Raw genomic sequence first — 12,347 nt, 5'->3', positions numbered from 1 at the left:
AATTAATAACCAAATTTTTTTTTTTTACTTAAATAGATTCAATAAAAAGAACAAACACACACACGAACACAAACACGTCTTAAAATAAACTCTTTAGAGACTAAGTGCGTGTTTCTTTTTCCACAGTACGGTGCAGAGAGGGGAGGGCAGGGGGCGGGGGTCCCCTTCCCAATGTCCCGGTGGGCTTGAGTACCGGGCGGCGGGGCCAGCTCCGCCGCGATCGCCCCCTTCTCCCCTCCCTGTTAAATACACAAATATATTATATTCAATATGAATCGAGTCTGTTTCCAGCAGAAAAAAACATACAAAAAAAAGTGGAACGGGGGGGCTTGTAAACGTCGAGGTGGAAGGACTGGGCACAGGGCGGGAGGGCCGGAGTCCAGTGTGGTTAGCGGCGCCCCCAGGTACCAGGGTAGGTGCCCACCGCCTGTCCCCTGGACCCCAGTGGGAGGCGTGCGCCCAGCCGTCCAGCGAGGGGGTGTCCGTAAGGGGGCAGGGACGCTCAGAAGGCGTGTCCCTTGACCCCAAGCAGCAGCTGACAGCCGTTGCTGACGTGGGTCATGACCTTTTGTTTGAGCTGGGCCACCTGCTCCCGGAGGAGGCCGGCGGTACTCGACAGCCCCGCGTTCTCGGCCTTGAGCGTCTTCACCTTGTCCTCCAGGCGCGCGATCCGCTCCAGCTTCCGCTTCCGGCACTTGGTGGCCGCCAGCCGGTTCCGCAGCCGCTTGCGCTCCACTTTGATGCGCTCTTGGTCTTCCATGTTGATGGGGGACACAGGCGGCGTGGCGTCCCGGCTGCGCGCCTCCGGCACGGTCTGCGGTTCCTCCTTGAAAGTGGAGGCGCCGCGGCCCAAGCCCAGCTGTGCCGGGTGGCCACCGGCAAAGGGCGGCGCGTGTGGGAGGTAGCTGATGGTGGCCGTCGGGTACGAGCTCCCAGTCCCGACGGCAGCCCCGGCACCTCCCGAGGACGCAGAGGCTGGGGAGTAGCTGCTGAGGTTGGTGTAAACGGGAGGTGGCTCGGGGCCGGCGTAGACGCCCCCGGGCCCAGCCGGGGGCCCCCCGCTAGCGCCCAGGGACACGTTGGGGGGTGTCACGTGGTTCATCTTGTGCAGGTCGTCCAGGGCTTTGACAAAGCCGTCGGCGAAGCCCTCCTGCTCTTCGGTGACGCCTCCCCCTGCGCCCCCCGCACCCCCACCGCTGCCACCCCCGCGGGGGTAAAAGTACTGTCCTGGGGGTGTAGGCGTCGTCGTGATCACGCCGTTGCTGTTGGGGACGATCAGGCGTTCCAGCTCCGAAGAGGCGAGCTTGAGAGATGCGCCGGTGTCCGAGCCCTGACCAGAAAAGTAGCTGCCGCCACCGCCGCCCTCTGGGCCGGATCCCCGAGCCCCAGGCGCTTTGAGACTCCGGTAGGGGTCGGCCAGGTTGAGCGCCAGGCCCGGTTTCAGGAGTTTGTAGTCGTGTATAGAGAGGCCACTGGGGGCCCGGCCGTATCCCGCAGGAGTGTACGAGTCGTCGTGGTAGAAGGGCTGTTCCATTTTAGTGCACATCCGGGCGGCCCAGGCGGTCGGGGGAGGGTCCCTGCGGGGCCGCCCCGGGCCTCGCTGCAGCGAGCGCCGCGCTCTCCGCTGCGGTGGCCGGACTGGGTACCTGGTCGCGCGTTCTCGGGGGCTGGCGCGGGCGAGGAGCAGCCAGCCGGAAGCTGTACGCAAAAGCTGTCAGGCTTCCCGAGCCCCCCTCGCCCTCTTCGGAGCGCTAGCTTTCCTGGAGTCGCTTCCCCCAGCTCCCAGCTCCCAGCTCCCTGCTGGCTCCGAAGCTGGCCCGGCCGCTCTCAAGGTCCCAGCCGCTCAGCCTGAGCCACACGCCTTTATACAGAAGGTAGTCAGCCACGGAAGTGCGCTCTGATTGGCCGTCGCCAGAGCCGGGCCCCCGCGCCCCCCTCCTCGAGCGTGGGGAAGGGGAGGAGGCGGCTCGCGTCACTGTCAGGAAGCGCGTGTCCTTGTAAACAGCGGCCACGGGCCGGGTGGCTCGGCGGGGCTGCAGGGGGAGGGGCTCAAAGGACCCCGGGGTACGCGTGGAAGGAGGTGCTGAGGGGCCGGTACACATGAGTGAGGGGTTTCGGGGAGGAGGATGATTTCCCTCGAGTCCACTAGGACAAATACCAGGACCTGGTACGAAGCAAATGGGGTGGAGATCCCAGGGTGTGCGAAGAAACCCCTGAGGTACCCAGAGCACGAGAGGGGTGGAAGGACTGACAATTCGTTAGGAGACCCCAAAAAGCAGGAATTAGGGTTACGCACGGTAAATCGGGAGGGATAAGGAGACATCTGACACAGGAATTGACTGGGTGTCCCAAGCACAGAGGGATGGAGTACTGGAATTTTCACAGGATGGAGGAGGGGAGAGATCAAAAGGGGACAGTGGTGGGGCTGCATGACCATTAAATTGCAAGAAATGAGTAGGGGTCCCGAAGCCCATGGGAGGATCAGAGAGCTCCGCATAAGTGGCAAAGAGGAATTAGGAGAAATCTAGATATGCAGAAAGCGAGTAAGAGTCCTGCTGTACACTGAGGCAGGTAAAGTGTACGGGGTAGAAGATGGAGACATGTCTAGCAGAGATTGGGGACCACTGCAGTTATCTGCGAAGCCCGGAAGAAGGAGAGATAGAAGGATCCTGAACCATCTTCGGAGCAGAGAAGACAGTAAGAGGGTACTCAGTTGACGTGAGGAGGGGGCTTTGGGGTCCACGCACCCGGACTGCTGATCTTCCATGACTGGTGCTCCCTGTCGTGGGTGACCCTATAGGCATCTGTATTCCCTGTCCCCCATCCTAAAACTCTCCCCAATTGACCCTGGGCTTTGCCCGACACCGTGTCGGCGCCTGGACCTAGCCCGACGGCTGGGGCGCGGTCGCCCAACCCCACTCCCTTCCTTAGAAACAGGCTGGGGAAAGAGCGCCGAGGCAGGAAGTGTGGCAACAGCCCCGGGGGAAGGAGCCCGGCCCTGTCTCCGTCACTCGGATCCTACGAGACCTTGCGCCCCGCCCTGGGTCCCGCCGCATCCTGCGCCTCAGAAGAGGAACCTGGGCGTGCGAGCCCCCGCGGAGGCCCTGGTGCTTGGAGCCGGCCCAGCCGCAGAAGCCTCCAGCTACCATCCTCTCCCCCCAGGCAATGGTTCCGCCCGCGGCGCCCGCTGGGGACCGCGGAGGCAGGCAGCCCGGGGACTGTTCCATTGGACAGACAGCGGGGGACGCAGCCCAAGAGCTGGGCCTGGTCGCCATGGCAACAGGCTGGAGTCCGCGGGCAGGACTCAGGGCCGGGTGGCCCCCGGAGTCTCTCCCCGCCGCCCATATTAGGGCACAGGAAGAGGTGGGACCAGTGCTGTCCTGGGGCCCCGAGCCAGAAGTGGGGAGCCCGAGTATCTGCCAGTTCCCAGGGCGCGCCTGGGCCCCGGTACGGCTAGTCCCGACCAGCCCCGACCGCCGCCCCCGGGGCCCCCACGGCCGCCTGGCCCGGCCCCGCCCCACCCCGCCGCTCTGGGGCTGCGTCCTGCCAGGCCCGGCCTGGCCCAGCCCAGCCCGGCAGGTCCCCGCCTGCCCGCGGGCCTGGGTCGGACTTCGCCCCCGGCCCGACCGGGCGCGCGCGGAGAGGGCGAGTCGATGCCTCGAGGCGCCCCCGGCGCCTGGCCGGGCTGGAGTGGCGGCTGCCTCCTCCCTCGGGTGGGGTTCCCTTCTCTTCTGACAGGAGGTCTGAGGCTCCTTCCTCCACACCCCTGGGGGCTGCAGGTACCCCTCACTCACTCATGTAGGTCAGGGGCCCCACTCTCGTTTTAGTCTGCGAGCTCCATCATCCATCATTCAGAATACTTAGAGGGAACCCCCACCCTTCCCTAGAGTGGCTCCCTCATCTGAGGTCTTCCCTCCCCGAGTTAGAGAGGACCTGAGAATCTAAGGGGATAATATGAGGGAAGCCAGAGCCCCTTCCCCAGGAAGGACTGCGGGGAGGTGCAGATGGTGAGGCTCCCAGTTAGATTTAGGTGGGACTTCCGAGCAGTTAGTGTGTGAACCCACTAGACCAAGAGGTGAGAAGCCCAGTCTCTTTCTCCCTCTCTCTCAGGTTCCCAGGCCTCTGTTTCTGGAAGATTAAGAGACCCTCTCTCTTCTTTAGGGTAGAAAGGCCAAGGGTTGGGGTTAAACAGCCTTTCTGGGGCAGCCTAGATCTCACTAAGTGTGGGAAAGAGAAGGAAAACGAAAGAGGTGAAAAAGAAACTGAGCTATGTGGGGGCTGGGGGAAGTCCAGCAAGGCGGTGGCCTTGCTGGAGGAAGGTCCCAGCAGAAGCTGGGGGCGTCCCGTCCTTGGAGGGTCCCTGTGACCCCTAAATGCCCCCTCCCTTCTTCCCGTCCTTGAATGGCTCCCCTCCCCCGCCTCAGGCTCAAGGGAGATTCCGGAGGCCTGTGAGTCTGGCAGGCACGCTGCCAGGCCTGTGTCTCCCGCCCAGGCTAATAACTGCAGCTGACATCTGGCCGGCCCCGCGGGGGCGCAGCAAGCAGTGTTGGGGGGTTGGGCAGGGCAGGCCAGAGGGCAGCACCTCGGGAAGCCAACCTGCAGGTCCCACAAGCCAGGAGGCCATGGTGATTCAGCCCTGGCTAGGGCTGAGGCTGGCCATGCCAGAGGGGAGTCCTAGAGAGAGGTGAGGCCATTCCAGAGAGAGTCTAACCTAGGGGGAAGGCAAGGAAGAGTGGGTGTAGGGGGGCAGGGCAGGGAGAGATGGCCAGAGAGACAAATGGGTTCAAGCTTAGCATTGTGTAGACAGACGGCGAGACTCAGAGACACTGAAGATAGACAGGCTGAGAAATAATAATTACTATTTTAATAGCCAGCACTTACATGGCTCTTACTGTGGGCGAGGCACTCTTCTAAGTGGTTAACATAAGTCATCGACTGCTTTCAACAACCCAGCAAAATGAACATTCTTTGTATCCCCATTTAACAGATGAGAAACTGAGGCACAGGAGCTTAAGGAATTTGTCTGTACAGCTGTAAGCACTAGTTTTGAGATATAATCCATGCTGTCTGGCTTCAGAGCTTTAGCCGCTATATTGTGGATGCTGACAATCAGAGAGGCATCTATGTGGTGGCAGTTGCAGGCCCTCTCATAAAGGGTCTCTGTCATTTTGTTTTCTTTTATCTTATTTTTTGAGATGGAGTCTCACTCTGCCGCCTAGGCTGCAGTGCAGTGGAGTGATCCTCAGCTCACTGCAACCTCCTCTCCCAGGTTCAAGCGATTCTCCTGCCTCAGCCCCCTGAGTAGCTGGGATTATAGGCACGCGCCACCATGCCTGGCTAATTTTTGTATTTTTAATAGAGACGAGGCTTCACCATGCAGGTCAGGCTGGTCTCCCAACTCCTGACCTCGTGCTCTGCCCATCTTGGCGTCCCAAAGTGTTGGGATTACAGGTATAAACCACTGTGCCCAGCCCTTTTTTATTTTTAAAAGAGAACCTCACTTTGGGCAGGCGCACATCTGTAATCTCAGAACTTTGGGAGGCTGACGGAGGATCACTTGAGCCCAGGAGTTTTGTTTGTTTGTTTTGTTTTGTTTTGAGATGGAGTCTCACTCTCTTGCCCAGGCTGGAGTGCAGTGGCACAATCTCAGCTCACTGCAACATTTACCTCCCAGGTTCAAGCAATTCTCCCACCTCAGCCTCCCCAGTAGCTGGGATTATAGGCGTGTGCCAGCATGACCGGCTAATTTTTTGTATTTTCAGTAGAGATGGGTTTCACCATGTTGGCCAGGCTGGTCTCAAACCCCTGACCTCAACTGAACCACCAGCCTTGGCTTCCTAAAGTGCTGGGATTACAGGCATCAGCCACTGCGCCCAGCCCTAACCCTGGTTTACGACCATCCTGGGCAACACAGCAAGACCCCATCTCTACAAAAAATTTTTAAAATGAGCTGGGGTCAGTGGGTGTGTGTAGTCCCAGCTATTCCGAAGTTGGAGGCAGGAGGATCACACAAGCCATGATCTTGATACTGTACTCCAGCCTGGGAACACAGCAAAACCATCTCACTCTGTCTCACTCTGTCGCTCAGGCTAGAGTGCAGCTACGCAATCATAGCTCACTGCAGCCTTGAACTCCTGGGTGCAAGCGATCCTCCTGCCTCAGCCTCCAGAGTAACTGGGACTACAAGGACCCCACACCTGGCTAAGTTTTATTTTTTTAACTTTTTTTTTTTTTTTTTGAGACGGAGTTTCACTCATGTTATCCAGGCTGGAGTGCAATGGCGCAATCTCGGCTCACCACAACCTCCGCCTCCCGGGTTCAGGCAATTCTCCTGCCTCAGCCTCCTGAGTAGCTGGGATTACAGGCACGCACCACCGTGCCCAGCTAATGTTTTGTATTTTTAGTAGAGACGGGGTTTCACCATGTTGACCAGGATGGTCTCGATCTCTTGACCTGGTGATCCACCCGCCTCGGCCTCCCAAAGTGCTGGGATTATAGGCTTGAGCCACCGCGCCCGGCCTTTTTTAACTTTTTAAAGAGACAGGGCCTCATTGTATTGCCTAGACTGATCTGGAACTCCTGGCCCCAAGGGATCTTCCCACCTGGGCCTCCCAAAGTGCTGGGATTACAGGTGTTAGCCCCCACACCCCGCTGAAGGTCTCCTTTAATTGGGGGAGAAATGAGGTCACACACAGAGAGAGGGACATGGGTCTCTGTGGACAGGCCAGCATGTGGGGTAGGGTCCCTCTAAGCACTCTGCATGGGTGTTTGAGCAGAGGGTGGGGATTGGGCCACCAGGGAGGGCGGGGGCCCAGCCAAGCTGGTACAGCCGGTTCCAGGCCTCTGCCAGTCTCACCCTTGTGGCCTGGGCACCACCCCCTCAAGCCGCCCCACTGGCGCCAGGCCGGCCCCACAAGGAGGGTGGGAGGACAGACCCCTCCCCGACCTGGCCTGAGCGCCCAGACTGGCAGCTGGGTACTGCCCAGGCCCTGGGCTCCAGACCAGCACCTGGCTAAGAAGTCCGTGCCCAGGCTTCCCCAATGCCCCAGGGCCTGGGGCCTAGGGCACAGGATAAGGAGGAAGTTCACCCACCCCCACCCACAAGTCTCTTTGGGGCTTTTGGTCTTGGCACGAGGGACTTCTCCTTCTTATAAATAGCCTGGTGACCCCCCTCCCTGCTGTCCCCATTGACCGGTGGGGCCCTCACTAGGAAACTGGGCTGGGGGCTACCCGTGAGTCAGCCAGTGGGCAGGCCAGGACGAGAACCCACAAGTCTCAGCACACAGCACCCAGCCTCCCTCCCGTGTCCCTGCCCCTGGGTGTGGAGCCAAGGCCCGGCAGGAAGAAGCTGAGAATCACAGTAGCCCTCCCTCAGGAACCACTGGTTTGCCAGCCGCCTCTCTTTCCCACCTCTGTGGTTTGGGGGTCCCTCACCTCCTCTCCTGGAGAGGAAGCTGCTGGGTTTTCTTGGAAGCAGGAAGGAGAGACTCTCTCTTTCTATTTCTCCCCAGGCTGACATGGTTGGGCATGGGGGGAGTTTCCCAGGAAGCTGCTTCCGTCCCTGCCACTGCCGGTGAATCCTGGGGGGCCTGGGCATCACCAAGACCCTGAGTGACCCCTTCATAGCAGGCCCCAACCACAGCGGGAGCAGATGCTGCTGAGCTAGGTCTCCTAGGGGAAGTGGCAAAAACAAGAAGGAGGGAAGTGGGGGTGATGTTTGGAGAGAGGAAGTGCCAGGATCTCCAGGGGGCAGAGACAGGGTGGGGTGTCCAGTGCCCCCACAGAAGCTTGGCAAGGTCCCGGGGGGAAGCGTGTGGCTGGCCTATAGGGTACAGTGTGAGAGTGTGGTGCAACCCAGGCCTGAGAGACAGGAGGAACCCTCTGCCTGCTTCTGTGCCAGCCCTGGATGCAAAGGGCTATGTAGGGCCTATTTATGTAGGGTTCTGTTCTGCTGTGTGTGTGTGTGTTTGTGTCTGTGTGTGAGCTCTATGGGATGGGTTGCACGTGGCTTAGATGTGTGTGCCCGTAGGTTGTTTCAGAGTTCCTATGGCTAACCTGTGTCTGTGTGTTTGTGTGCGTGTGGTCTGTGGCTTGTCTGTATGCGTGTGTGTATACAACCTGTAACTGGTGTGTGTGTGTCAAAAAGAGGTCTGTGGCTGGTTTGTGTTTGGTTGGTGTGTGTGTGTGTGGTCTCTGTGTGTGAGGTCTGTGGCTTGCTTCCATGTATGTGTTCCGTGGCTGATCCGTGTGTGTATGTGTTGTCTGTTATAATCTCCGTGTGAGTATATGTGTGTATGTGTGTGTGTGTGCCAGTAGGTTTTGTCAGGGTCTCTCTCTGCCAGTGTGTTTATGAATGTCCCACTGTGGCCTGTCCGTGCCTCTCCGCACTGGGTGTGACTGTCTGGCCAGACCATGTCTGTGAATGTGTCAGTCTGTCTGCCCAAATCTGCCCAATCTGTTGACAGGTCCCACATGTGTGTGATCCTGATGAGATGGTGTGTACGTCTAAGGCTTCAGCTTGGTGTCCCTGGAAGCATCTCTGATGTGTGTGCAACAGTGGTGGGGCAGGGTGCCAGGGACTCTGCCACACTGTGAACACATCTTCTCTGTCGCTAGGTTTGTCTCTCTTGTCTCTTCTGAGTTGGAGATCTGGGGCATGTGTGTGTTGCCTTATGTGTCGGGATCTGATAGTGCATGCCTGTGTCTGCTTGTCTCTCATGTGGCTCCCAGGGTGCTGGTGCCAAAGGTGACTGTCTCTCCTATCAGCATGCACGTGTTGCCTGCCTGTCTCACCAACAGTTCTGTGTGTCTGTCTTACCCGTTTCTAGCCTGTCACATTTGTCTCCATGTGTGTGACATGCCACTGTGTCTGCTTTGCTGTGCGCCTCTCACCTGAGTGTCAGTCTCTGTGTTTGTCTATCACGCTTATGTCCTGGGTTGATTTATCCCTGCTGCACACAGCTTGCCTACATATTCTTGACCTGTGGATGCGTTCGTGTGTTTGACAGTGTGCATCTCTTGCTTTAGGGTTGGTCTGTCACTGCGTCTGTGTGTGGCAGTCATTGCTGGCTCATATTGCCCAGCTGTATGTCTGACCCTGTCTGTGTGTCCCTGGCTGGCAGTCTCTCTGTGGCCAAGGTGACAGGGGTTTATATGTCTGGACTGGCTCTCTTGGGGTGACTGTGTGTGTGTACATTCCTACAGCCCCCCGCCCACCCCGTCTGGTCACCCTGGGCCATGTTTACTCTGCCCCCAGCCGATGTCTGCCCTGCCCCGGGAGGGGCTGACCCTCCTCAGTCTGTCCAGCCAGCAGTCCACAGGATGTTCCCGAGACACAGTCTCCATCCGACGTCCCCTCCCTCGGGCCACCCGCGGGTCAGGACCCAGGCGTCCAGGGTGGCGGGGGTGGGGCTGCAGCGTGGGGGGGCCCTGTCAGGGCACTGGAATGAGGGTGGGGGGTGGGGAGGTGACGGGCCCAACAGGTTGTGCCTCATTCCTGCCCCGCCTCTCACTTCCTGGGTGCCTGCCTCGGGCAGGGGGTGGACAAGATGAACCCCATGCCCTTAGAGTGCCTGGGTGGGGCATGGCCTGGCCGGAAAGGACTGGCTTCTGCTGGGCACCCTGACACCCAGGCCTGAGAGAAAGGAGGAGCCCTCTCCTGGCTCCTGTGCCCAACCCTGGCTGCAGAGTGTTCCATCTATTATTCACCTAATCCCCACAACAACCCAATAAGCTGAACACAATGATCCCCCATTTTCAGATGGGGAAACTGAGGTCCAGGCAGCAATGAAGCCAGAGACAGGATTTGAACCCAGCTCTATATGCTATCCAAGACCCCCAGCTAGCTCACCAAGTGCCTTCCTCCCCTCTCTAAAAATGGCACATGTGAGGTGGAGTATGCACTCAGGCCCCCAGGAGGCCAGGCTCGAGGGGGGCGCCGGCAAGCTCTGAGTCAAAATGGGCCCCTGGATGAAATGAATAAGAAAACGGCTTTAACCGTTTCATCGCCGCGACAGGCTCTGCCAAAACTTCCTGTGGGCTGGGAGGAGGGGTTGGGGGCTGGGTTCCCGGAGGTTTGCAGGGGTGGGGGTGGGGGGGGTCTACCAATTAATTCGGGGGCGGGGTGAGGTGGAGAGCCTCTGGCCTACTAAGGGGAGTCGCTGCCCGGCGGATGCTCGCTGGTGGGGGACGTCTTCCCTGCGGAAAGCGAAGTCCCCAGAACTTGGTTGTCGGCCCCACAGTCTGGAGGGGTCCCAGACTCCGCAGCCCCTTCCCCAGGGGCCTGAGTCACAGACGGGGAAAGCCGGGAGGGGTGAGTCACGGGGCCGGAGAAGCGGGAGCGTGGCCAGCTGCGGTCAGGGGACCCCCGAGCTGGCCTGAGTCACGCACGCCCGGGCCATGCTGACCCCAGCCCCCTTCTGAGATCACGAGCGGGAAGCGCATTGTCGATGGACTAGGCAGCTGGAGGAAAAGCAGGATGGCGGGGCGGGGAGAGGAAGCACGCGCCAGGCCGCGCGGGAAGCGCTGGTTCCCATGGCAACTTGGGGGGGTCTCAGCTCCAAGGGAAGGGTCCCTCCCCCAACAGGGACTGCCCTCCCGCCAGACGCAGGGGAAGCCCCCGCGCGCTCGGTCGAGGGGCCACAAGTTTCGGATCGGGCAGGAAGGGGTTAACGGCGGCCCCCTCCCGGGTTTCACCGGCGCCCCAAGGTCCTGGCCTGGGCGGGGCTGGTCCTGATCCGCGTGTCTCCGCGCGCCCAGCCCCCGCCACCGCCCACGCGCGCGCACACCCAGTCAGCGCCCAGCTCCTACCCTCCCTCCCCTAGCGCTCGCACGCACGACCGCGTCGTGTTCCACGCACGCAGCGACCCCCGTCGTGTCTCACGTCACGCACGACGCACGCGCCCACGCAGCGCGGGGAGGGGGCCCTCCTGGAGGAGAGCGGCTGGGCGGTACGCGGGGCCCCTTGCGCACTTCACTGCCTACGCGCAGCCTGCTGTCCTTTGTGACTTTGACTCCCACTTCCCGCTCTCCACACGCAAGGTCACAAACAAACTTCCCGACCCACAGTGTCACTCGGACGCAGGATACACCTGCCACATTTTGGCACCAACCCTCTCTAGTCCAGCCAGCCTCGCAGCGAACTCGGACACACGTGGATGGATACGCAGATAGTCACGCAGTCACGTCAGTCACATAGCGCTTGTGATAGGGACGCAAACAGAGCCATATTCATACACAGGTAGGTGGCACATATATCCTGATAAAGCAACCCCATCTAGCCAAAGTAGAACGGGTGCAGTGGCTCAGGCCTGTATTCTCAGCACTTGGGGAGCCAAGGCCAGAGAGGATCGCTTGAGGCCAGGAGTTCAAGACCAGCCTGGGCAATATAGCCAGACCCCTGTCTCTACAAAAAAAGTTTTTTCTTAATTAGCTGGACATGGTGGTGCATGCCTGCAGCCCTGCCTATAGTCCCAGGTATGTGGGGGTTGAGGTGAGAGGATCGCTTGAGGCCAGGAGTTCAAGGCTGCAGTGAGTCTTGATTGTACCACTGCACTCCAGCCTGGGCAACAGAGGAGACCCTGTCTCAAAAATGAAAAAACAAAAACAGGCAGGGAGAAAGTCTTGGACACCAGGGCTTAGTTTGTTACACTGCCACACCTCTCCCATGAAGATTATGGTGGTACAGAGATACAGATACGGACACAGGACGGTCATGCCATCACCTGACCCCTGTTATCACAAATAGGAGGCACAGAATAGGATATAGTCACAAAGACAAGGCCACGTACAGGGACACTCAGAATGTCACGTGGACATGGATAAACCAAGGACACTCATGACAGGGTCACATCTCAGACTACGAAGACAAAAGTAGGACATGGTCACAGACACATTAGGTAAAGCCATGTTAAGGCACTGATTCTCATGCCTTCACTTCTCACACAAAGAATGACACAGATACAAGCTGGGCGCGGTGGCTAACGTCTGTAATCCTAGCACTTTGGGAGGCTGAGGCAGGTGGATCACGAGGTCAGGGGTTCAAGACCAGCCTGACCAACATGGTGAAACCTGGTCTCTACTTAAAAATACAAAAGTGGGCCGGGCGCGGTGGCTCACGCCTGTAATCCCAGCACTTTGGGAGGCCGACGCGGGTGGATCACGAGGTCAACATAGTGAAACCCGGTCTCTACTACTAAAAATACAAAAAATCAGCTGGGCATGGTGGCGCGTGCCTGTAATCCCAGCTACTCAGGAGGCTGAGGCAGGAGAATTGCTTGAACCCAGGAGGCGGAGGTTGCGGTGAGCCGAGATCGCGCCATTGCACTCCAGCCTGGGCAACAAGAGCG

The 12,347-nt window shown here is 59.2% G+C and overlaps 1 protein-coding gene across 1 annotated transcript; it reads right to left on the bottom strand.

Moving 5' to 3' along the window:
• Window positions 1-1,859, bottom strand: JUNB (JunB proto-oncogene, AP-1 transcription factor subunit). Its single transcript, XM_032265819.1, has one exon. The coding sequence runs from the start codon at window positions 1,544-1,546 to the stop codon at window positions 503-505; it is 1,044 nt and encodes a 347-aa protein (XP_032121710.1). The 5' UTR covers window positions 1,547-1,859; the 3' UTR covers window positions 1-502.
• Between the last annotated feature and the right edge of the window lie 10,488 nt (window positions 1,860-12,347).

Source organism: Sapajus apella, unplaced genomic scaffold (genome assembly GCF_009761245.1).
Source record: "Sapajus apella isolate SASKATOON/1434 unplaced genomic scaffold, GSC_monkey_1.0 scaffold152, whole genome shotgun sequence".
NCBI lineage: Eukaryota > Metazoa > Chordata > Mammalia > Primates > Cebidae > Sapajus > Sapajus apella.
Note: the sequence above shows the minus strand (reverse complement) of the source record. Positions and strands in the feature narration are given on the sequence as shown.

Excerpts from the sequence above, each read along its gene's own strand:
- JUNB (XM_032265819.1), bottom strand. The coding sequence starts at position 1,546 with ATGTGCACTAAAATGGAACAGCCCTTCTACCACGACGACTCGTACACT.